Source organism: Zootoca vivipara, chromosome 5, assembly GCF_963506605.1.
Source record: "Zootoca vivipara chromosome 5, rZooViv1.1, whole genome shotgun sequence".
NCBI lineage: Eukaryota > Metazoa > Chordata > Lepidosauria > Squamata > Lacertidae > Zootoca > Zootoca vivipara.
Genome location: NC_083280.1, coordinates 28,895,672 through 28,921,538, shown reverse-complemented (window position 1 = coordinate 28,921,538; position 25,867 = coordinate 28,895,672). Strand labels below are relative to the sequence as shown.

The following is a 25,867-nucleotide window of genomic DNA, read 5'->3' as shown; positions in this document are numbered from 1 at the left end:
ACTTAACTGACTTGTTCATGGTGAAAGCAGCACCCAACCCACATGGGTAAAGTCCAAAAGCTCTCATGTGCTCCCGAGGAAAATCCTTTCCCCTTAGATTCCTCTTGCCAGAATTCCTTGCAATTTCTTAAGGGTGCACAAAATATCAGGAATTTTGCCTAATACCGGTAGGTAAAATGTCAGGGGAAACCCAGAAGTATGGCAATGCTATGTAAAAAGCAGTGGGAAACAGCCCAAAAAAGCTCAACAATTTTGGGATCTTCCTAAAGAGAGCTCAACAACTTTGTGGGGTGTCAGAAATTGTACTTTTTGAAAATTGCAACCCTAGCCACAGTATGCTGTGCTCGCTGTCAGAGTAGTAGACAACGCCCTGATGGACCAGTGAAGCACTCAGGCCACTGTCCAATCAACAGTGAACGTGGATAGCACTGCTTGGGCCGCTGCTTTGATCGGCATACTGATTAACTGTTGGATCGGGGCCAGTGGATTTAAAGAGCTGCCTTGTAGTGGTTTGCTCGCATAGAACACATCCTCGCTGTGCGTGGGTGCAATACATACACCCTTTCTCTCTCTACCTTACCAATGAAATAGCGGGGTGGCTATATACTGCCTCCAGCTTCGGATCCTGCACGCTTCTGAGTACAGTACAAGCAGCTGTGAAATTGCCGCGGAGAGGACTATGGAACTATTGTGTCCTGCCTGGGGGCCTTTTTGGCAGGTCACAGCTAGGAACTATGGACTAGACATGCCACGGGTCAAATATTTCATTAAAATCAGGCAAAATTGCGGGGACAAAATCTCGGGGTCATTCGCTGCTTATTGGCCGCCAGTTGTCCCATCTGTCTCCATCCCTTCCCTAACTCTATTTCTCTATTTGACCTCTTCTCGCTACCTCCCCCTGCCGATCCCCACAACTGGGCCAGGTTGTTGTTGTTTTGCCCCCCCCCTTCTTCCTTCTCCTTTCCTATTTACTTATTTTTAACCACCTGCAGGGTCACGCCAGGTAAGCGTCTCCCACAGGGAGAGACGAGTGGGTGGGGAGGGGGGGGGAGGAGAATGAGATAGAACAGGGAAGGAGGCGCTCGTGGAAAGAATCCTCCCAAGCGGGAGGGGGCGCTCGTCGTCAGGCGCCTTCAGGGCGCAGGCGGCGGCTTATCGCCGAGCTGCTCGCCGCCGCCTCCTCCTCTTCCTCGCTCCCCCCCCCACCTCCTCTCCTTGTCTCTACAGAGAAAAGGTGCCGCGCAGGTTCCGCTTCGGTTCGTCATTCAGCCGCCCCGGCCTCCTTGCCGAGGGCCGACGCCGCTCCCCTCCCCCTCCTTCCCTTTCCCCCCTCCCTTCCCTTCCTTCCGTCGGTCCGTCAGTTGGGGTTGGGAGCGGGCCCAAGCCTCGTCCCCCTCGCGACGAGCGTCTCGGAGCGGGACGGGTCCCGGCCTCCCTCCTCATTCCCCGTCCGGCGTGAGAGAGCCCGGGGAGCGGCCTCTATACCTCCGCGCGCGCACACACACACAGACATTACCCGGCCGCCGCCTCCGAAGCCATGGCGGCGAGCGCCAAGCGGAAGCAGGAGGAGAAGCACCTGAAGCTGCTGAGGGAGATGAGCAGCCTCCCGCCCAACCGCAAGTGCTTCGACTGCGACCAGCGCGGCCCCACCTACACCGACATGACGGTGGGCAGCTTCGTGTGTACCTCCTGCTCCGGCATCCTGTGAGTTGAGGAGAGGAGAGTTGAGGAGACGTAGAAAAAGAGACACAGAGAAAGGGAGGAGGAGGAGGAGGATGGGTTGCCCTCCTCCCAGGCGGGAGGAAACAGTCGAGAGCTTTAAGCAGGCGATGGGAGGGAGGGGGGTGGTGGAGCTGAGGAGAAATAGGGGGGCTGGGAGGGGGGTTGGTGGAGACTCCCACCCCACCCCCATCCCATATGGGAATTGGCAGTGGTCTCGGGTAGGGGGTGGGCGGAGAACTGGGGTGGGGAGAGGCTGAAGTGTAAACGAGACTGGGGGGGCGCACCGGTTTTTCTTTCCCCGTTCCTCTCCTCTCATTTTCCCCATAATTGTTGGGCCAGACCCTTTGAGAGGAATGGGGCGTGTGGTGTTGGGCAGAGAACGGGGGTGGGGTGAGTGACAGGGACCCGCTATGCAAGAAGGCTGCGCATGGGTACGGGTGAGAATTGGGAGACCGGGCTGAAGAGATCCCCGGAAAGAAAAGAAGGAAGCTGATGTGGTGGAGGATAGAGGGTGTGGGGCTTGCTGAATCTTCCAGCGTCCCTTATGGTGTGTTTAAGTGTAGAAGGGGTGGGTTTTATTTCCTCAAAGTGGGAGGAATATCGGTAATGAAAAATTGAGGGTCTTAACGAGCATATTCTCTCTGTATATAAAGTGGGCTATGCCTTTAGGAGGAGGGATGCAAACTTTGTCTGCTAGTTTGATCAAGTTCCCTTAGCATATGAAAGGCTAGAGGTGGACAGGTGCCAATTATGATATTAATCCAGGAAGTATGTAAAAAGGGTGGGGGAAGCTTGACAAATACTCTACAGATGCATTTTTATTTTTATTTTTTTGGTACTCGTGTAATTAAGATGGCACACACACTTTTGCCTGAGTGTTCACTTCATGGGTTTGAGTTTATTGAGCACATTAAAAGTTTGCCTTGAGGGTTTGCAACAGGAAACAGATTAATGGTTACTGGTTAACCTCTGGATTTGAGTTCACCATGCCAGTTGTTTGGTTAGCATAATTTGGTCTTTTTTCCTAACCCAATTAATATCAAACTTGCTGTGCAAATGGTTTGCAAACTGTCTCTAATCATTTTGAAGCAGTTGCAGTTTTCTCCAGCATGTTATCCTTTTTACCTTGCAAGATTTGTTTTGTTCAACCACATGGTGTTGCACATGACAGTTTGAGCTTGATTAGCTGTGACAGTTACTAAAATGAAGGTACAGTACTTGTCAAATGGATCAGAACTGTTGACACCTGCTTCTGGATTGGAGCTATAGGTGGAATATGTGCTTTGTATGGAAGGTTCCAAACTGACAATTGGATATCCAATTTAAAGTGTATAGTAAAGAAAGTTTCTGGAAGGCCTTATGCTAAATAACTTGTAGAACCAAAGTTATAGTGCTCCCTGTGTGACCATGTTTAAGGAATCCATCACTTGCCATCTATAATTAGATACATGTGCATATAAAAAGTTCTCCATAAAAATTATATGTAAAAAGACTTGCTGTCAGCACCATATTATGTACTCAAAAGTTTACTCTTAATTGATTTTTACTAGTTCACCATTACAAATACACATGAAAGTAACTTTAGCCATATCACTATTTCCATTGAGTCACTAATCCTTCCTGCAGTAATCCTTATACAGAGGTGTAGCTTAGATGTATTGCTGAAGTTTCCTATTTAGTACCTCTCACTTCCAGACCTTTGGGTTCTATTTCATAAAACTTCAATGCTAGCAATACGATACTTAAATAAATTTCAAATACTTTGATGTTATTATTATTATTATTTCTTTATGTGCCGCCATCTGACTGGGTTACCCCAACCACTCTGGGTGACTTCCAACAAATTAGAACACAGTAAGACATCAAACACGTAATGATCAAAATAATATATGAAACCTCAGGTTATCTAACACTTTTAGCTTTCCAGATCTTAAGTAGGTAAATAGGGAGAAAATTTCACAGATTCAAGGCAAACAGGTGAATCTATCTTTACAAAGTACAGTACTTTAAACCATCCAGTTCCTTAGTCCCTTCAAAAGATTTATGTCCTTAAGAGAAAGGGCTAACTATGGAATTGAGATCTGATATTCTTATTAGGCCTAACCTTTTCACCGCTCTTGGATATGTACTCCAAAATAAGTACTAACACTGAAAAAATGGCAATTTTCTTTCATGCCCAAGATTCTTCAGAGCTAGTATGGTTTCTTTGACCAATTGTAGCTTCAAGGTGTAGTAGAACTTTATTTTCTTCTTGAAAAGTTTCTAGAATGACTTCCTTCAATTTCCTTGTTTTATAGACGAGGTTTAAATCCACCTCACAGAGTGAAGTCCATTTCCATGACTACATTCACACAGCAAGAAATAGAATTTCTGCAGAAACATGGGAATGAAGTAAGTATTACAGACTTGTTTTTAAGGGAATAAATAGTCATCAGATGAATGTGATTTATCTTTGTTCAAGAAGATAGAAGCCTTTAATTCAGGGATTGTTAACTCTTGGACTAATGAAGTCCCCAAGCAAGTTTTTCTGCCCTATAAACCACACTGATTTTGGTGTTGGTAAAAATGGAGTGTTAAGTAGACATGGTGCAGGGTGGTCATAGAAATTGCAAATTGTCATCAGATTGATCACTTGATCAGTGGGGAGAATGCATTGACGGTCATCCTGAGCTGATTGTGGACCAACTGGGGGTTGTGTGTGAGGGTGTATCTTGTGTGTGAAGGAGTGTGGCCAAACCCACCCACTAGCACAGGGTTCCCCAAACTTGGGTCTCCAGCTGTTTTTGGACTACAACTCCCATCATCCCTGGCTAGCAGGACCAGTGGTCAGGGATGATGGGAATTGTAGTCCAAAAACAGCTGGAGACCCAAGTTTGGGGAACCCTGCACTAGCATATGCACCCTAGAGAGATGGCCAAGGATGAATACAGCCCCCGAGGCAGAAAAGGTTAGCCACTCCCATGCTGAAAATGAGAATTGAAATTTTATTTGCTATATGTAGCAAAAAAAAATAGTACCGTATTTGAGAACTATGAAACTTCAGACCCCTCCAAATTTGTTTCTGCAGCAGGACTGATGTCTCATAGCCTTGTGCCAATTGTATTTGTTACTCTTTTTCCCTTTTCTTCTACAAAACTGTTTATTGTTCAAAATACTGCAGTGGTACATTTTTCAGTGTGGGTAGAACTGCCTGTTAAAGATTAGTTGTCTTTCTTCAAATCACTTAATTCCCATCCATTTTACACAATGCAGCAGTAACTTGCCATATGTTAATTATAGGGAGAAAGTAAGAAGTTGCTGCATGTGGGATCTTCGAAATTACCAGAAAATGTAATGGTTTTGCAGTATAAAAATGGAAAATCCTGGGGGAAAGAAGAACCTAAGTAGAGCCTGCTGAATCAGGCCAGTAGCCTGTCTAGTCCAGCATCTTGCTCACACTGCCCAAGCAGGTGACTTTGGGAAGCACCCGCCCACCTGTAATTCCCAGCAACTTGTATTCAGAGGCATACTGCCTCTGACGGAAGTAGAACAAGCAGCTGTTGATAGCCTTGTCCTCCATGAACTCTTAATAGTCTGTTATAGCCATCCAAGTTGGTGGCCATCACTGTATTCTGTTGGAACCAGTTACAATTTTTAAGTACTGTATGAAGAAGTAGGGTTCAGCTTCAGTGGATGTCCACGAGTAGTGGTGTTATGAACAGGGTTTGAAATTAGCAGGGTGCCAGGCACATTTTGCATCTAAAGAGTCTCCATTTGCGAGCACCTCCAAAAGTCTGGGTGCCATTTTTTGCACCTGGCTGACATTCAAGGATTACTGAAATGTATGTGATTTGAAGCTTTGAAGTATATGTTAAGGAGTTTAACAATAAAGAGTAGAATGTTTTGAAAACTGAAGTATGGTACCAATATTTTTATTGTAAACACAAAAATAAACAGGTGTTAACAATTTCTGCTTAAAATGTGATATTAACAATGTGTCACTTATGTGAATTGCGTATTAATTCATGCTTATCAAAATAATAAATAAAAAGTGTTGCTGACCCTGCCCCCAGTGGTGACCAGACATTCTACCGTATTTGGGCGCTCACAACCCAGGTCCCAGGAGACATTTGGCTCCTAGTTTTTCAATCCCAGTTTCTAACACTGGTTATGAGAGAAGGAGAAAAACTCTTCTCTATCCACTTTCACCATGCCATGGATAGTTTTATAAAGTTCTGTCATGTCACCTCTTACTCTCCTTTTCTCCAAACAAAAAAGTCTAATGTGCTGCAGCTTTTCCTCATAGAGTTGCTCTATCCTCTTGATCACTTTGCTTGTCCTTTTCTGGACCTTTTCCAACTCCACAATATCCTTTTTGAGGTGAGGTGACAGAACTGTATGTAGTATTCTAAATGTGATTGCACCATAGATTCATATAATGGCATAATACTGGCAGTTTTATTTTGAATGCTTTTCCTGATAATCCATGACATGGAATTTTCATTTTTCACAGCTACCACACATTGGGTCAACATGTTCATAGAGTTACCCAATACAAGCCCAAGGTCTTGAAGTCATTGCCAGTTCAGACCCCATAAGCATATATGAGAGATGCAGGTTTTCTTTTGCCCCAACATGCGTCACTTTACTTTTGTTTACTCTGAATTGCATTTGCCATTTTATTGTCCATTCACAATCTCTTCCTGTTTTAACAACCCTGTGGAAGTTGGCCTCCTCACTGCTCACCACTAACTTTATATAGTTTATGAACAACTTGAAAAGCACAGGTCTCAGTACTGATCCTTGGGGGACTTCACTGTTCATTTACTCTAGTTTTCTGCTTCCTGCTCCCAGAGTAGCTCACATCAGTTAAAAAGAGAGAAGGGCACTTATTAAGCCACAAAAGGAAAGTGGAGGAAAAAGGTAGTGGTGGGAGATCAGTTCTTTAAACCCATAACGAAGTGGTGAAAAATAAGTGGGCATTTATATCCTCTTGGGACCAGGCTAATCAGTATATTTTTCTTGTTTCTCTATATTTTTCTTGTTTATCGGAAATGTAATATGAGCAGTTGTGGTCATAAGTTACTGTTGAAAGATGCAGAAACTATTAAAGGGTCCCTGTAAGCAGTTGTGGTATTTGGAGCAATTCCTTACACAAATAATTGACAAGTTTCAAGTTTCACCTTACATTTTGATAAATTTATTTTTGTCTACTTAATATTTTTTTATTGTGTGATACACAAAAGTTGTTCCCATTACCATATTTGCAAAGGAATAAACTGCTGCAGATGAAGAGATACTGCGCCATAATGAATTACTATGCTTACAAAACAGGAGTGAGGCATTTTCTGTAAAAATAGAATAGAATGTAATCAAGTAAAATGAAAGTGGTATAGAGGGAATATTTAAATGTCTTATAAAGGCAGCCAAGCAAGTAATTCCTGACTGAAGTGCAATTATTATTTATGGAGTATCTAAAATTGTGTTGGACTAATGCTTTCAGCTTTGGCATTTCTAGGAAGCATGTATTAGCCAATAGATCAGTGACTAAGACAAAGGAATTAGGGTATTTTTTGAATACAAGTTACTGCTTGCTTACTCAGGAACACCGTTTCAAAATCCTTCCTGTGGCAAGTTTTGTTTGTACTATAGTTCTGCTTTGTCACTGTGTCAAATTGTAAATCTAGTAATTGGCTGCTGCAAAATATACATTATTCATTCATTGTATGGCATATTCTGAAATGTTCATTATTTTTATTACCAAACTGTTTTCATACAGAGTAGTCCACAGATTAATGAAATGTGACTTATTTGTAATTGTGTATCAAACTACCTATTTTTAACTAGAAGTTATTCAAATGAGCTCTGTGCCATAAGCTGGAAAATACTGGGATATAGGTTTTTAATCAGTCTGCATAATCAATAATGTGCAGTTGCATCTTGAATGAAAGCTAAACTGTCACTCCAGTCATTCCATACTTGCATCAACTGTGGAAAGTGTGTTTCAAGAAAATAGCTGGAGTGCACACAAGGAAGCTTTTATAAATCAAAACATGCTTTTCAGTACATTAACAACTTAGTTGCTTTAATTTAAATTGGTTCACTTTTTGCTAGGATTTGAGATTATATACAGTTTATAGCTCTCTACCTGTGTTATCCATTAACTTGCAACAATCTATTGAGAATTTTCTTAAGCTTAGTGCTAATATTTGGTTTCTGGAAAGAAAATTAAATTATTGTGCCTTCCTGCCTGCACTTAGGCAGCTAGGTGTTCCTGGCCAACTTCCTGGTTTATATTAGTCAGGGTGACGCATGGGAATCCTCATTTTCATCATTGCTGTTAAATGCAGACTGGCAACAACAGTCTCCATGCAAAATCCCAGTTTCTTTGCATTTGTTAGGAGGGAAGTAATGTAACAGAGAAGAAATAGATGCCCTTATCCCTGAACACATTTATTCATCTTTATGTAACAATTGTCCTATCGCAATGAACTGAGCAACCACTTTGCCTTCTGATGTAATATATACACTTTAAAAAATTTTTATGTCCTGTGGATCTCCTTATGTGTTGCTGTTTTGCCAAAAGGCCTTTTGTGTCCCCAATTTTAAATTTATCCATTTAAAAAAGATTTAGTTTTTTAAAAAAAACAACAACACATTTTTTTCTTACAGACCACTCCCATAATGTGATTCTGTGATGTCAAAAGGCTTTTGTGTGCTCCCAACACCTAATCTGCACCCTTTTAAAAAAAATGACCATTGGCCACCTCTTCTAGGAAGCCATAACCAGTTTGAAAACTGTATAGTTTGTTTCGGAAACCTTTTTGTACCAAATTCTATATATTGGACTACAATGCATTTTTCAATTAATCATTTGTATTACTGGTAATTTAGGCATTCAAGGTCTTGAATTACAAATAAAAATTAGATGCATTTTTACAGAAATGTATGTAAAGGTTTGAAACAAAACCTCTCGATTAAAGATGTAATTTGTAAAATGCAGATTTTTATTCGGGAAAAAACCTGTTGTAAACTGTTTTAGGGGCATTTGTTTGGATTGAAATGCGGGATAAGAATAACTGAACTTCTGTTACATGTTTTGGTGATACTATATTAAACAATTATACTGTCATGAAATGGATGTAGATTTATAAAAAGCACTGATACGCACATCAGTAAATTCTTAAGCACAATGCTTGTTCTGCTTCTTGATATAAATAGTTACTGTTGTAGAGGAGCTAAATGGCCTTGCAGGTATGCATAGCAGGATCAGATTACTGTGTCTCAATGCACACCTATAAATGCTTACTCTGAAAGTAACCTGGTTGAACCCAGTGAGACTTAACTCCTTGGTAAGTGTATGTATGTACTGTGTATATGAATTAAATGATCAAGTTGAAATCAATTTAACCTAATGCAGTATTATGTTTCCTTCACAAGGTGTGTAAACAGATTTGGCTAGGATTATTTGATGATAGATCATCAGCAATTCCAGACTTCAGGGATCCTCAAAAGGTCAAGGAATTCTTACAAGAAAAATATGAAAAGAAAAGATGGTCAGTAGACACCTTATTTTGCTAGTATTTTAAAACAACTTTTTTGTTGTTGCTAAAATTGGTGTTTCTTAGTTTTGCTAGTATAACTATAATTTAATAAATGCTCTTACCTGTATTGTTATTTACTTTGTCTGGATGCTTTGCAGGAAGATAACTTCCCACGATTCATTTCTCATTTCTAATTGCCAAATCTTGGTCACTATCTTAGATATTATTCCTCTCAGGGCCCTGGAACTACTTCCTCTTCTCCTTTTTTATTATGATGTTTCATTGGGCTTGGGTTAGCATGAGGGTTGGCACTTCTCCCAAAGAATACAAAACAATTGTTCCTGACCACAAGGAGTAGGGTATTCTAAAACTATCCATCAAGTAGTATTGAGGGTAAGACTGGACAAAGGAAAATTTGCCAGGAAGCAATTCTTGTGGCATAGGTGCATGCGTTCTCTTTTTGTCATAACTTTCAGGCAGGCTTCTTGACAGTGCCTATGATTGAATAAACCAGTCTGTAGGTACTGGGCAGAAGCAGGAGGAAGGTTAAGACTGCAAATTCAAATCACAGTGATGGGACTTTTTGGAGGAGAGGTGACATAGCTCTGGTAGAGCATCTGATTTGCATGCAGAAGGCCCCAGGTTCATTACCTACTACCTCCAGTTGAGGCAGGAAATGTCTCCCTTCCGAAACAATGGAGAACCTCTCCCAGCCAGGATAAACCTAGCTAGCTGAACCAGTGGTCTTCTGTGGCAGGAGACAGCTTCCTTTCCCCACTATTTATGTGGCAAAATAATTTATTACACACATATTGCTTCCACAAAGGTGGAAAACATGACAAAAGCATACTCTTTGGCAGGTGTATGTTAAGTTAAAGAGATGTACAGGTTTTCTGTATATTCCTGTATATACACAATGAACACTGAATTTTCCTTGATGAAATAGACACTGATGTGGGAAACAGTCTTGTATGAGCAGCAGGCCTTGGGGATACTTCAGTTTGGGATTAAAAATGTCAGTAGCATTAACTGAGAATTTAGTTTGTTTAGTGTACCATTCAATGAATTCCTTAAAGTTTTGTATGCTGCCAAAATACTGTAAATTTTATAACACATTCCAAAATGTGCAGCATGTTTGATTTGCTCTTCTTGAGGTTAGCGCACCTTAGCAGCAGTTGACATAAACATTAAGAACTGTACAGTTACAGAAATTGTTCTGAAACTGTTAGATGATATTGCCCACTGCCTCCATTCATTAATTACTTTATACTCTTAAGGCCAGGATTGGCAAGTTATCAGAGTATTTGAGATAGATTCTAGGGCAGACAACTGGTGGTAGTAGCTTAACTGGAATTGAATTGAACTAGCCTTGTGAAATAACTGTTCTACTCTGGGGTCTCTTATCATAAAAAGACTGCCATGGGGAGATTTGTTGAAACTGTTTTTGCATGGCGGCTTCTCTGTGTTGTAGCTGCTATAGTGCAGTGGTTCCCAACCTCACCACCCCCTGGATGACTTGAAAATTGCCGAGGTTCTTGACAGACCACTTAATGATTTTTTTGCCCAATTTAACAGTTGTAATACACTGTGTTAGATGCTATATGATTTTTAATTTTAATTTTAATTGCTGCTTTTGTTTCTTACAGTATTTTATTACAGTTTGAATTCATAGAATTCCAATTTTAATACAATATGAGAAATAAAAGCCATAAAATATAATTAGAAATCAATATACGTATTTAAAGGAATGACTTTGCCACCTCCCATCTTCAGCCACAAATCCACAGACACACCAAGACCACCTGAATGAAGCTCATTCAGTGGCCTGCTGTAGTGCTTGGAAAAGTAACTTTGGGTTCTCTTTCTGCTAACAAGAGATATTGGGACTATGTCTATTAAATTTGTAATATATATTTGTCTTAGGTATGTTCCACCAGAACAAGCAAAAGTTGTGGCATCTGTCCATGCATCTATATCTGGCTCCTCTGCTAGTAGTACAAGTAGTACTCCAGAAGTCAAGCCACTTAAATCTCTTCTCGGAGAGTCTGCACCGGCACTGCACTTAAATAAGAGCACACCTACACAAGTGAGTAGATGGGCAAAACCTGTTCTTTCACACCCTACAGTTCTCCTGAATTTCTGATTTTTCCTCCTATTCTCATTTCTTTTAGCCATGCTGAGTCTCAACCAGCCTTATTGCTTGCTCAGCACTCGTATCTCTTCTCTTAGATATTTGTATCATATAACTGCTATTCTGGCTGGCTGGATTAGCTGCCTATATATTCCCAGACCTAATTCAAAATGCTCATTTAAACTTGCAAAGCCTTACATGGCTCAGGACTCCAATATTTGACAGAATGCCTCTCCTGCTATGAACCCAACCATACTCTTAGGTCAATATTTGAGGCCCTACAGTTACCCCCTCTGAGAGAAGTTCACAGCATGATGACAAAGGGCCTTTATAGCAGTGGACCTCTGTCTGAGGAATGCTCTCTCCAGCTAGGCATTCCTGGCACCAACTTTGTTATTCTTTCTGTGCCAAGTCGAAACCTTCCTCTACTTGCAGAGTGTTAGAGGGATGGAATGGTTGCACAGATCCCTTAGTGCATTATCAGATAGAATAACTTGATCTGGGTGAAAAGTAAATTGGCTTATAAAAGTGGTGTGTCCTTCCACATCAGGAATAAAACCTTGGATTGGTCTCTCATGTTTGTTTAGCCAACTTTAACTTGTTGTTTACAGTCTCCTGTTGTAAATCGATCTCAAGGACAGTCACAAGAAAAGAAACAGTTTGATCTTCTCTCTGACCTTGGTTCAGACATATTTGCTGCTCCTGCTCCTCATTCCACAGCCACAGCGAATTTTGCTAATTTTGCACATTTCAACAGTCATACAGGTAATACCGGTAGTCTTTTCCATTCCTGGATTTGTTACTGATAACTGATATTGAACAAATGCACATAATATAGTTTTGTTTAGTTAAAAAAAACTTCTTGCACAATTTGCTTCAGTAAAGAATGGTTAAATTTTCCACTTAGCTGTTAAACTGAAATTGCCACTTTCCCTTTACTGTTAAATGTAAGCAGGAAACTTAGTCTGAAAAAGTGAACTGATTGGCCTGTCTTAATTCTGAAATAACTGGCAAAATGGCAGTCCCTCACCATTATAAAAACCTTATTCATTGAAATTGGGCACTATTTATTGTTTTAAACATCTGGCCCTTCCAATCTATTATCTTAAGATCATAAATTGAGAATTTAGTACTGTACTGGTAGTATAGCTTATATGGAATACCAAATCTACAATTAAATTGTTCATAGTGTTTTGCATACATTCTCTCAATAATCCTTACAGCAACCTTGTAAGGTAGGTCATTATTCTTATATTGCAAAGGGAAGGTTGAAAGGATTACTTACTGAGTAGCCTGATAATCAAGAACTTGACAGTTTGTATAATTGAATGTATTATACCAGCTCTCAATTTATTCGTTCACTTCTGTTTATGCAAATAGTTATGTATGGGAAATGAGTACTATTGGTTGCATTTTATGCATATGTATTGGTGTGGCATTCTGTGGTGAGTGGCCTTTACAGAATGGGTGGAGAGCTGCCAGACCTTGAGCCAAATCAGGCTTGTATCACATCTAGATGCTTTCTACATGGCCCAGTCCCATGCTTGTTTCATTTATATGTCCTGACTGCAGAGGGAGACAGGTGATCTGGAGAATTGCTCCGTCCCTCTTCCAGCAGCTTGCTGTACTTCTGTGCTGTCAGTAGAGGAAGAGAAGCTTCTTCATCACTGGTCAGCAAGGGAAGTGAGCAGTAAGCACAGAATGCATACTAACTGCTTGGGATTTCTAATTCCATGCTGATTCTCGGGAATTCCCTCTCAGGACTTCCCTCTTCCTCGTCCATTCTCTCTGTTGTGTGTGTACGTGTGAGGAATTAAATATATGGATCGTAGGTGAATTGGGTACAATTTTATAAGTGAATGCTTGTCTGACTGCTAACATTTGGGTCTGGCCACTGCTTGCATGCATTTCCCAACACCTCTGAGGGATTTTGACTCGGAAGCAAGGAGGTTAGATGAAAGGAGCAGCATAAGCAATGAACTAAGAGAAGAACCAGGAGGGGAGGCTAGGTGGAGATTTTGCATGAGGAGAGAACAATGTGCTTTGTGGCAGAAGGAGAAAGGAGTGCATATCAGACTTATGAAAAGTCAGGGTAGTTAAAAGGAGTAACAAATAATGCAGGAACCAAAGGAAAATAAAGTTGGATACTTTCTACTGAAGAAAGAAGCAATGGTGCATGATTGGTGGAAGGGAAGAGGCAAGAAAAGCTTTGAGGGCTGGAAACTAGAATTGAGAGTGCCAAGGGTGATAAAAGTTTTCCAAGCCCAGGCCCTGATGGGAATTCTATGAATTCTGTTTTCTATTGTTACTGAACCTCTGTGATCTGGCAGTCCTAAAGGAACAACAGAAAAAGGTGCTGAATTTCAGAGTGGTTTCAACTCACTAGTTAACCCTTTGATTGCATGCATCTGGAAGTGATTATAGGAACAATATATTCAAACTTTGATTAACTTTGTTGTGTCTATGGACAACTTTGTAATGTGCGCATTTTGTTACTTGCCTTACATTCTCAATATTGTAAAGTGATGGAAATACTAAAAATCCTAATTTCTTTTGGCCCAATATTTGACAGTGTTGTTTGCCCTTCCATTTGGTTTTTTCTCTTAAAATTTATATTGGCTGTCTTGTCTTCTTTTACGGCTTAGTAGCTTCTCAAAGGCCAGGACCCAGAGAGCTACCTTAGGTGAGCTCAAGGGTCTTGTGTATACCCAGTGGAGTTACTTACTTTCCATGGCATATTGCACGATGCTTATGAAACTCCTTCACAGTTTCAAAAGATGTTTCTATGTGGCATGGAGATTTTCTGTTTAAGAAACACCAAAAGCCTTGGATGCACAGAACTTGCAGCCTGCTTTGTATGTCAGCCAAAATGTTGTAAGATCACCACAATACAAGATGAAGCTGGCTTAAATGGATGCTGTAGTAGCAGTGAACAAATATCGCTCTATCCGACTGAGACCAGGAGTATAGTATTGCAATATGATGACATCCTAAAAGAACATTTACTCCAAATTGTATGAGCTGGAATTTGAATTTGTTTTTCTTAAAAAGAAATAGAAAAAATTGCAACTTATTTATTATCAATTACAAAAAATGTGTGTTTGGAGGTATTGTGATAAGCAGAAGTGATATTTTCTGTGTTGCGGACCAGCATGAGAGACAAACATCAGTTCCATGTATCTTGCACAGATCCCAAGGAAATAACTATATTCCCATTTGGAGGTTATGTTTTCAAAATTATTTGTCCATACTTCATAAGTGACAATTTATGTCAGTGGCATGTTTGAGGTGCAGCTTTGCTACCCTCAAAGCCTGCCATAATCTGATTCAGTTTATGACCTATTTTTTGTTTTCATACCATTAACATGTTTTGTTCATTTGCAATTTACAGCGCAGAACTCTGCAAATGCAGGTTTTGCAAACTTTGATGCATTTGGACAGTCTAGTGGTTCGAGTAATTTTGGTGGTTTCCCCACAGCAAGTCAGTCTGCTTTTCAGCACCAAAATACAGGTAGAAATGCTCTAACATTGTTAGCTTTCTTAATGTAAACTAATCTGGACACAATTTAGAATATCTTAACTCTTTTCTTCATCTAGCTGTCTTTAACACACACACTTTGAAGCTCTGGGGAAACCTGTAATGAATGCTGCCTTTTGTTTGGTGTGGATTGTGCTTTTTTCTCGCATGAAGTTTTTGCCCTGTAGCTTCTTAATTATCCCTACACATGAAATATTTGTGTCATGTTTGTTGGCACTGTAGAATATTGGCTAAGTTAAAAAATACTGCTTTCCATATTCCAAGTTGGTGATAAATACACTGCAACTAGAAAAGAAACTAATTTAATGTAGCACAAGTACATTTTCGATAACAAAAAAAATCTCATGTGTAAGGGCTACTGCTTTGCTTTTTCTTTAATTTTGGTCATGTTGTATAATGTTTGCTTGTCTTGATCTATGGCTGACTTATTTTCTTTTTTCCTTTTCCTTTTGTAAGTGTGTTGTCTTAAGATTTTCTTTTAAAATTTTGTTTTTCCCTTTTGTTAACTTTAACCCCTCACACAATTTCTGGCTGTCCAGCGTTCAGAACGCTTTCATCTAGCTGCAGTTTTGGTGAATTTACTACTTCCGCTTTCCCTCTCCAGGCTGTGCGCAGTAAGTTCCACCAAGGTGGGAAACTCAGCTCACTTCATTTACAATTCCTTTTTTTTTTTTTTCATTTTCATGTCAAGCTTTTCTTATTAGCCATTGAATTAAAAGATGTTAGCTTGTAGAACAGCACTTGATTGAGACTTCGTAATATAAACAGTTGGGTCAAAGTTAAAATGCTTTTCTTTTTCCTGCAAATTGAAAATGTCACTGAATTATCAGCATTTATGAGAATCAAATAACTTAATGATAGCTATATAAAACCTGGTCAGTATCTCATAATTGGAGTTTTGAGGTATTAAGGATTGAAATTTTAGCTCGTCAAAGATAGCAATAGGATGTGGGATGCCCACAACAGTAGTCCCTGGGAAGAAAGAAATTAAGGTCACAGTAAAGCCTCAGGATCCTTTGTGGTTACCTCTTAACTTGATATTTCTGCTTCCCTGTCAGAAATAATCAAAGTATGATTAGTCAAAGGAATTCTTATTTAACTAAATTTGCAGCAGGAGATACAATATTAAAATACTTGCTGCTTATGTGAATCGTTGAGGTTAGCCTTTGTTGCGACACCTACTCCTGCAGCATTCTGCTATAGCGCTGGTAAGCTAGGGCTTTTAGATTTTGGATATAAAAATTGGCTTTTTTAACCAAGTTAAGACCTGGCCATAGGAGAAGCTTCTTGAAATTTGTGACTCTTTAAACATATCCACACATGGCCACCAATAGTATTTGAAGAGACATTCATTGAGCTTGAAAGTATCCATCATGTTTAACTTATTTTGTTACAGGTGGGAGCGCTGGATCAGTGAATGCTAACTTTGCACACTTTGATAACTTCCCCAAATCCTCCAGTGCTGATTTTGGAGCCTTCAGTGCTTCTCAGAGCAACACAACTGCAGCCAGTAAAGCTGCAGTGAATAAACCGAACCTCCAGTCAGCAGATAAATATGCAGCTCTTGCTAATTTAGATAATATCTTCAGCACAGGGCAAGGTACTAATTCTTATTCTTTGACCTGTTCTCTTACACTATTTATCTTGGCAGTAGTAGTGTTCTGTGATGTTCTAGTAGACATTTATTTATGAAAACATTTATAGACTACCTTTTGGCCCCCTTAAGGGCTCCCAAGGCGGTTTGCAGCAAAAAAACACCAAACCCCCTAAAATCTTGATACAATAAAAAAAATGAGAACAGTAAAACCACTATAAAAACAAACTAAAAACAAATAGACAGCAAAATAAAAACTAAAAATAATTAAAGTCTGAAGAAATTAAAATGTTTTGATTGTTTACCTAAAAATGTTTCTGAATGTTATACACCATATAAACTGATAGCCTATTGCTTGAAAATGTGATACACTGGCAGTCGTACAAGCAATGTGGATCTAGAAAAGGAAAGTTAGTGCAGTAATAGTGGTCCCTACTCTATTCAGTTTCCTCCACACCAGGATCCAGAGCACCATTTATATTCTGTCAATTATCTGGTGGTGTTATGTCTGTGTGTGTGTAGGTGATGACTCAGTTGATTTGACTGAGGACAAAGCTTCCAAGGAAATCTATCTCTTTCAGTGTAGTTAATGCCATCAGAGAACTCAAAAAGTGGTCAAGTCGGTGATGCTAGAAATAGCGATCTTAGAACCTGAATATTTTTTCAGACTTTTCTTCTACTTTCCCTGCTTTTTTGTATCAATGTCACAATGTATTTTTGATCCACAATACATAAAAAACCCTCTGATGTAGTTATAAAAATGAACTTGCTATTTACCATGATGTGGAGATTTATGTGTTGCAGTTATTATATCTCACCCTTTAGAAAGGCAAAGTAGCCTTAAAGTTCAAAAGGGGCCATCCAGCCAGGTTCCCCTCAATCTTAAAAACCCAGAGTAGAAAAGTCCATTCATAACAGTTACTGAATTGTCACCATCATTCAGAAATTTGTGCACCAAAACTGCAATATCCAGAAATAAATGACTAGCTGACTTCATGTGGTACAATGTTCCAGAGTTTCTGTCCCTCTTTTCTTCCAAGGAGGTCAGGGTAGCACAGATGGATCTCTTGCTCCTGCTTCCTTGCCTCCCATTGCAACCTTGTGAGTTGGGTTGTTTAAATTGTTTTATTGTAATTTTAACTTTGTAAGACACCCAGGTATAAATCAATAAAGATTGTGAAATCAGATAGTGAACTTGATGGCTGAATGGGGATATGGCAGAATAGATCTTCCTAGTCCTAAGTTGATACTACAACTACTACACCACACTGGTTCTTGGTTCTCTTATACCCTTTATAAATTCTATTGAGTTTCAAATAAAGTAGAAATATGCCTAAAGTTGAACATCTCTAATAAAGGAGGTGTTTGGAATGCAGTACAGTATTTCAAAATAAGTTCCAAGACCTCTGTGGGATAAATTTCTCATTAACCTAGAACTATGGGTCCACTAAGAATCAGAAATACTCCATTAGCCCATTATGATTTATAAGCAGTTTGGGGGAAGAAAGGCTTAGGGTTATAAATATATCTTAAAAATATAAAATTGCTGTATTCATTTTATTATGCCTTCTGCTTTTTGTGTTTGTGGACCTTGTTGCACACTGCCCTGATATTTTGTATGAGGGGTGTGGTGTATAAATAAATGAATAAATAAATAAAAAAGGATAATAGTACAAGTTAACTGTTAGTTTTAATATCAGCTTTGGCTTGGCTAGCTCTGCAACCATTTAGTTTCTTTATTTCCTACAGCTAAGCTAGGAAAAAGCCTCTTAACAATGAGGAAACTAGCAGAAGCCTCATCCTGATGTCACTGGGCTCTCAAATAGTGGATTGTGTCCAACTAAGTTTTTCCTCAGAGTAGACCAGTGGAAATCAATGGACCTACATTGGGCATATTCATTAATTTCAACAGGTCTACTTTGAGTAGGACCAGCATTGGATACACTCGCCCTGGGGTCCTTTGAAGGAATCTGCAGGATAAAAACTTATAAAATAAAGCTCAGTAATTTTAGTAACCTACCCTCTAATTGAGGTTAAGGACTCAAAGGCTTGTGAATGTGGGATACTTAACCGCCATATTTTATAGGATGTATCCTAAGCAAAAATTTACAGCCTTTAACTGTACTCTAATTTTTTAAGATTTTGATGATGCTAGAAATTTAACACTACAGAGAATTACTTGTGTTGAACTGTTTGGGATGTAAGCAATGTAATTGATTATTGGGTATGTAGGTTTCATTTTCTTTGTTCAGTATCATATTAAAGTTGTAATATGCTAGACATGGATACAAAAAATGCTGCACATTTATTAGGGCAAAATCCAGTGGTGTTTGTGTGTCAGCAGAAGAAACACCATTATGCAATGGGATTTCTAATTCCTGTGAGCCTTCCAAACTTGCTCTGGAGGGTTCAAGGACGCTCTGGAGCAGACAAAGGGAGCAGGGCGGAAGGCCTGTTGCATAACCAGAAGCCTGGTTGTGTGATGCTGGAGTTTGCCACAATTTCTTTTCATATCTTAGTCGATCATATTTTTATTTTCTAGATATTAAATATAAAAGGGTCCACTTTGAATGGCTGTTACCATGTAACAAACCATTCACATGCAGTGACTCTTCACTTGTCTCACACTACCAAAGAGATTTTGGAGGTAGTGTTTGATCTGATTACTTAGGTTCTACATATGAATAGCAGTTAAAGCAAGCATCCACATTGCATTCCTAACATGTATGCTGCTCTTACATGACCTGATTGTATTACATTGAACAGGCCAGCCTATGTCCATGTGTGACTTTAAGAAAGGGCTCCTGACTTGGGACTCTCTTTTAATGTTCATATTTCTGAAAAAGAGGTGAATACAAGGTTTGGTTTGATACAATACGTTGAATAAAGCCATGGAGAAGGTTTGCATTTGTTGGGAGCATGACTTTCTCTGATTTTAAAGAAAATGAAAAAGCATGGTTGCAACTCTCCAATAGTAGGTTGCTCAACAAAAATGTCATCTCAGTTATTGCTAACTTAAGCTCTAAAGAAATCGACTCTGTGAATTTTTAATCTGGTCTCTTTCTTCCTAGGTGGTAGCGAGCCAGGAAGTGGCTTTGGTGCTGCCCATACAGTACCAGCTGGTCCCGCTGTGTCAGCCCCAAGCCAGCCAAGTGCATCTTCAGACAAGTATGCAGCTCTAGCAGAATTAGACAGTGTGTTCAGCTCCACAGCAACCTCTAGTAATGCATATACTTCCACCAGTAATGTTAGCAGGTACTCTTTCTTGATAGAAGTTGTTGTAAACCAATCATGTTTACAAATGGCAAAAAATAAATAAATGAAATGGTACAATTTTGAAGTGCAGACATTTTGTGAAAACCCATAGTTTAAAAATTGCAGTTACATTTGGAGTTTTGGCTTCAGTGGGAGGATGAAGAGGTAGATTGGTTTACTCAGATGAGAGGTTTTAAACAAGCTATAAGTATCACCAACTCAAAGTAGGCAAAAGGGGAAAACACTTCCAGTATTCTCAGTGCTTTAGGGCTGCATTCCTATAGACACTTACTTGGAATTAAGTCTTGTTGAGTTCAGTGAGGCTTACTTCCAAGATAAAATTAGGATTGCTTTAAATTGTTTTCAGGGATAAGCCATTTGTATGAATATTTTTATTGGTTACAATGGCATAATTGGTTCAAATGTTTTCATAGTGAGAGGTTTGCAAAACTTGGTACTAGTCATGTCAAAAGAAATTAAATATATTGTTGTTGTAGCTGTCTAGAAGTGCAAGTTTCTGCTTGAACCGTATCTAAGTTTATTTTGTTATAACTGCTGTAACTACTTTTGGTTACTGGGGAAAACAAATTCTGATCTAGCACCAGTTAGCTTTTGACTTGTGGTTTAAGTTGAACAAAATGGAACCAACTCCCCCCCCCCAAAAAAATGTGATTTAACAGCCTCATATGTTTTCACATGCAGTAATTAGCTATAGGTGCCTTAATTGTTAAGTAAATGACTCTGATCTTGATGAATGTGAATTATTTTCAGTAATGCTTTTGGAACAGTACCAGTGGGTGTTAATACACAGACACAGCCTGCGTCATCAAGCATTCCTGCACAATTTGGAGGTATTGTAAAATATTACTAAGCCATATTGCTAACTTGTGTTTGAGAGATCCAGCTGCACAACCCCAGTTTTTCTGTTCCAGTAGCTATGCTCTACATCTTGAAGGCAAATGTGCCTAGCCGTGCCAGGCTCTTTAACCAGGAAATGATAAAAATATGTCTTAAACATAGGAGTTATCATACTGTTTTCTTTTGATAGGCAATTTGAGGGATGTATAGTGTGTTAAAAATGTCCATTCTTAATTTTTCAGCAACACCATCCACAAATCCATTTGTGGCTGCCCCTGTAGCCGCAGTAGCACCTTCAACGAACCCATTCCAAACCAATAGCAGAGCAGCAACAGGTTAGAAAAAGAAAACATGCTATGCATTTGTTTGATAGCAATTAATGTTTACCCTCGTACTATAGGATTTTAACTTTGAGGCAGACTAACATGCTAAATATAGTTAAGCTCTTATGAAATCAAATGCAGGCGTCTCCCCACTTATGCGTGGGTTATGTTCCCGGGGACCACACATATACATGAAATTGCATAGAGTGGGGAGCAGCATCTAAGAAGCCTGTAAACACTGTCTAAACCTCTGGAAACCCTTGAAAAACCTCCCTACAAACCTCCTTTCTTAAACTCAACTTTCCACAGGCCTCATAGGTTGGTGCAAAGGCTCATGGGATTGCTAGCCATTTTCCTGTTCTTTTTGCACAATTTTTGTAGTTTTCCTGCTCTTTTTCAGGCTGTTTTTGCTCTTTTTTACACCTTTTTGTGGTTGAAATCAATTTATTTAATTATTTCCCAGTGTCATGCATATACGCGGTCACATGTGAGTTGAATTTGCGTAAGTGGGGAGACGTTTGTGCTTTTGTTGTAGCTTTATCAATCTGGGACAGACAATTAGGAGCAGGGAACATAGATAAGTCCAGATAAAAATCTTCCACTTCCTGCTTTTTAAAGTATAAATTGAATTGTTTATATATTTGTGTTTCATACATTTGCATTGTGTTGCTACTTTTAGAACACTTAAGCTTTGTAGTTCATTTAACATATATAATGTATGTAATAAAATTTACACATTTATCCTTGCGGCTTTTGGGCCCTTATGCACATTAAAACTTGTATAGTTTCTGTATTAGAGGAATGAATTTGACAAGTTCTATCTATTAAGTATTCTGAATTTTTAAATGGTGCTTTAATACTGGCTATTTTATCATGCAAAAATATTTCTGCGAGAAGTTGTTTATAAATCACTTGACACTGTCTGGTCTCTTTGTGACTTCCCATAAGGCCTCTCAGGAGGAATGCACTCTCATATATTTCCTCAGGCTCACTTTGGTAGGTGGCCACATTTTATATAAGCTTCGTGTGGCTAACTGTCCATTTGCTTGTGATAGCTTATTGCCAGTTACTGGTTTCTCTGCATGTACGACTTTTTCAACCCTCCTTCCATATTCTGAAATGGAGTGGGCATGGATGGTGATGCACCTGAAATACATGATGACATGACTTGGTGTAAATCTTAATACATTTTACACCTCGGTCCTAAACACACATATTCAAAAGTACATGCCGTTTATTTCATTGGGACTTGCTGTCAAGTAAGTGCGTTTAGGATTGTAAGCGGAAATTGTTATCTTACGTCCATGGTCACATTAGTAGGTGCTTAAAATGAGTGGAGTTTTGAAGCTTGTGTTCATAGTAGCTCAAGTGAAATGAGTAATAGTGCCAAACCATTTTGCCACAATGTGTTTGGCTTTGCTGTTTTAGCAAGCTTCACTATTAAGTATCCTCTCTGCTAATAGTAGCTTGTGTAAGTTCTGTCAGTGCACTATTTGTATCTTGTCTATTTTTCTAGTCATGTGTGGCCTCCTTATTCCACAATTCCCTTCCGTTAACTCTTATGCCATGTCTTTCCTGGCTAGCCATAACTATTGATGGATGTGATGACATAAATCTGTGCCAGATCTCAGCAACAAATTCCTTGGAAGCGTCATTCTAAATCTGTAAATAAAGCAAAAATAGTTCCTGGTTCAGTAAAATAATGTTCTAGAAATTCTTGTGAGACTTTTATATGTCTAGTAATATTAGGTATAAATTAATTACTAGACTGTTTCACATGCAGTGCTGCCATTGAAAAATATTTTTCTTTTCTTTACTGTGACCAAGGTTAAGAGTTTTCTTGAGTAGCACCTCCCTCAAAAATCAGTTTGAAAGGGCAGATAGATCAGTTGTCAGAGTAAAAAAATTCACTGAGGTAGCCAATGAAGCTGCTCTTGAATCTTGACAACTACTGTGTATTGAACAGAATTTAATAGTGGTTTGCACCTCAGTGAACAGCAACAGTGCAGTTCTAATGCTTTCTGCTCATTCTTTCCTTGTTAAATTATTTCTGAAAGTGCTCTTGAATTACGGAGCTAAATGGTTCCTTTGCACTTTTGAAATTAGGTGCCTTTCCTCCCCTTTTATCTTGAAATTAGCTGCCTGTTTTGTATTTTTGTCCCCTCTAAATAATTTCTGTCTACTTGTATTCACTGAAAATCACATCACGATTGCGTGTTACATCTAGTTTCCATGTTCTGTTTTTTTAAAAAAAACATTTGGAAATATCTAGGCAGAGATACTGGCAGATGTTATGTTGTCAAAAGGAACATGATCAACAATTTTTTGGCCATGTTCTTAGAAAATCCAGAAGCATAATAGTTTTAAGGCTAGCCATGTGACTGGCTGCTTCATAAGGGATTCTGAGGATATGCGTGACTTCACAGAAAAATCATAGCTCAAAAATAATTGAATGCTTACATTTCCCTTACCAGCAGCAACATTTGGCACAGCATCCATGAGCATGCCTGCAGGATTTGGAACAACTGCCTCATACAGTCTTCCTACTAGCTTTAGTGGTAACTTCCAGCAGCCTGCATTTCCAGCCCAGGCAGCCTTTCCTCAGGCTGCTTTCACTCAGCAACCAAATGGTAAATGCTTGCATGTTACATTTTGTTTTAGCTGATGGGAGTATACAATAGTAGCTTAAGAACGTCTTGGAAGTTGAGACTGTTTATTTCAAGAGAATTTGCCTGTCCTGTGTAACATCAATTGAATGTTACATTGCTGCTTCAGAATATCACTGGTGGTACAGTGGCACCTCGGGTTACAAACACTTCGGGTTACAAACTCGGCTAACCCAGTAGTAGTACCTCGGGTTGAGAACTTTGCCCCAGGATGAGAACAGAAATCACGCGGCGGCAGTGGGAGGCCCCATTAGCGAAAACACGCCTCAGGTTAAGAACGGTTTCGGGTTAAGAACGGACCTCCGGAACGAAGGAGGTACCACTGTATAACGTTTGTGCAGGGAGGAGGGTGGGGGCGATTCACCTGAGCAGCGTATTTTATATTCTCATGTTCTTTGTCCTTAGACACAGAAACAATTGTTGTGAAATTTATTCTGCTAGCTTGAACTGTTTTGATTGTGCAAATAATTTTTATTAGCCTTCCTTTCCTTTTACAGTGGTACCTCAGGTTACAAATGCTTCAGGTTACGTGTTTGCAGGATGCAGACCAGGGGAAACCCGGAAGTACCGGAATAGGTTACTTCCAGGTTTCGCCACTTGCGCATGTGCAGAAGCACTAAATTGCGTCACGCGCATGCGCAGATGCAGCGCTGCAGGTTACGAACGCTGCGGGTTGCGGACGTGCCTCCATCATGGATTACGTCCGCAACCCAAGGTTCCACTGTAAAAGGAAAAGTGTGTTATAATTTCTAAATAAGTTGTGTCTGGCCCTAGCAAAACCAGGTTATCACACCTAAGTTGCTACTTAACAAACACAGGGAATGTATTCAAGATGATATTCTGAATCTTTTCACTTAAAGAATCTGGCAACTGTACTACTGCATGATTAAGTAGAAACGTAGTTTCTGCATAATTCTATACTGTACCATGAAGTTTGAATGTGCCTTTATGTCAGAAAAAGATGCATGTTTCATAGGCTTTGCTAGCTAGTATTTTTATATTTCAGACACACCTAGGATCCCAGCCTTAAAGCACTGGGCACAAGAGATACTAAGATGGTTCTAGTAAACCAGGCTTCCTCAACCTCGGCCCTCCAGATCTTTTTGGCCTACAACTCCCATGATCCCTAGCTAGCAGGACCAGTGGTCAGGGATGCTGGGAATTGTAGTCTCAAAACATCTGGAGGGCCGAGGTTGAAGAAGCCTGTAGTAAACCCTTCTGAGCACACAGAGAGCAGTGCAAATTGTATTTTTAATTGACATGATTTTGTTGAATAAAACTGCAGTAGGGAAGCAAGTCAACTAAGTGATTAAGTCCCATTGTTTAGATTGGGATCAGATAATTGTATTGAATTTAATTGCTAAGAGCAGAGTATGTGCATAGTGTGATACTTGGTTACCAGTCTAAAGTTAACTTCTGATATTTTATTACAAAGGAGCCGGCTTTGCTGCATTTGGACAGGCAAAACCAGTAGTAACCCCATTTGGGCAAGTTACAGCTGTTGGAGTATCTAGTAATCCTTTTATGGTAAGTGAGCTCTGATGATATGGTAGTCATCTAGATCAGGGGGTAACTTTTTCTGTCATTATTGACTTGGATTCATGAGACAGTTCAGTTGGAATGGAGCAGGGGGGCATGCTCTTGATGCTTGTAATTTTATATATTTGGAGTCATAGCTGATTCCAAAGGCATACAAAAAAGCAAAACTTTCACCTCCCCATCCTGTTTTACACACTCATCTGTGTATATTTGCTCTATGCTGTTAGCTCTTTTCCTCTTGTGCCTTTGCTAAAAGTGTATTATAGGCAGTTGGCCCATCTAGAGGAAATGGAAAAATTAAGTTTTGTCCAGATGGCATGCTTGGCATATGGCTTTTTGTGTGAGACTTCTCTTTTGTTTTCTTTAGGCAGGTGGACCAGCAGGGCAATTTCCAACAGGAAGCTCATCAACCAATCCTTTCTTATAGCCTTATAGACACTTTACCTAAAAGAACTCTTATGTGATCACACAACATCTCTGCGCCTCTTGCACTGTTGTCTTGTTTCACTGATCTTAGCTTTAAACACAAGAGAACTCTTTCAAAAAAAAAAGCCTGCATTGTGTATTAAAACCAAGAAACACCAGGTAATGTGCAAAACAGGGGCCATGGAAACATCTTTTTATCTGTGCGTTGGCAGGAGAATGTTAATGGTATCATGTATTTTAAAATTGGCTAATAAGTTATTGCAGATACCACATTCATTATGCTGCAGTACTG

General features: G+C 39.5%; 1 protein-coding gene across 16 annotated transcripts; it reads left to right on the top strand.

Moving 5' to 3' along the window:
- The first annotated feature begins 1,186 nt into the window (after nt 1–1,186).
- AGFG1 (ArfGAP with FG repeats 1) lies at nt 1,187–25,762 on the top strand. 16 transcript variants are annotated; one of them, XM_035132603.2, is made up of 14 exons: nt 1,187–1,704; nt 4,020–4,113; nt 9,142–9,257; nt 11,169–11,331; nt 11,988–12,141; nt 14,768–14,887; nt 15,454–15,543; nt 16,311–16,514; nt 19,580–19,676; nt 20,535–20,614; nt 20,864–20,956; nt 23,419–23,574; nt 25,046–25,137; nt 25,517–25,762. In XM_035132603.2, exons 1-14 carry the CDS (start codon nt 1,538–1,540, stop codon nt 25,574–25,576), a joined length of 1,686 nt encoding a protein of 561 aa, XP_034988494.1. In that variant the 5' UTR covers nt 1,187–1,537; the 3' UTR covers nt 25,577–25,762. The 16 variants fall into 16 exon arrangements, with proteins under 16 accessions (XP_034988494.1, XP_034988492.1, XP_034988500.1 ...); XM_035132601.2 differs by having other exon boundaries at nt 19,580–19,763; nt 23,422–23,574; XM_035132602.2 differs by having other exon boundaries at nt 1,188–1,704; nt 15,454–15,528; nt 19,580–19,763.
- Nucleotides 25,763–25,867: the final 105 nt, after the last annotated feature.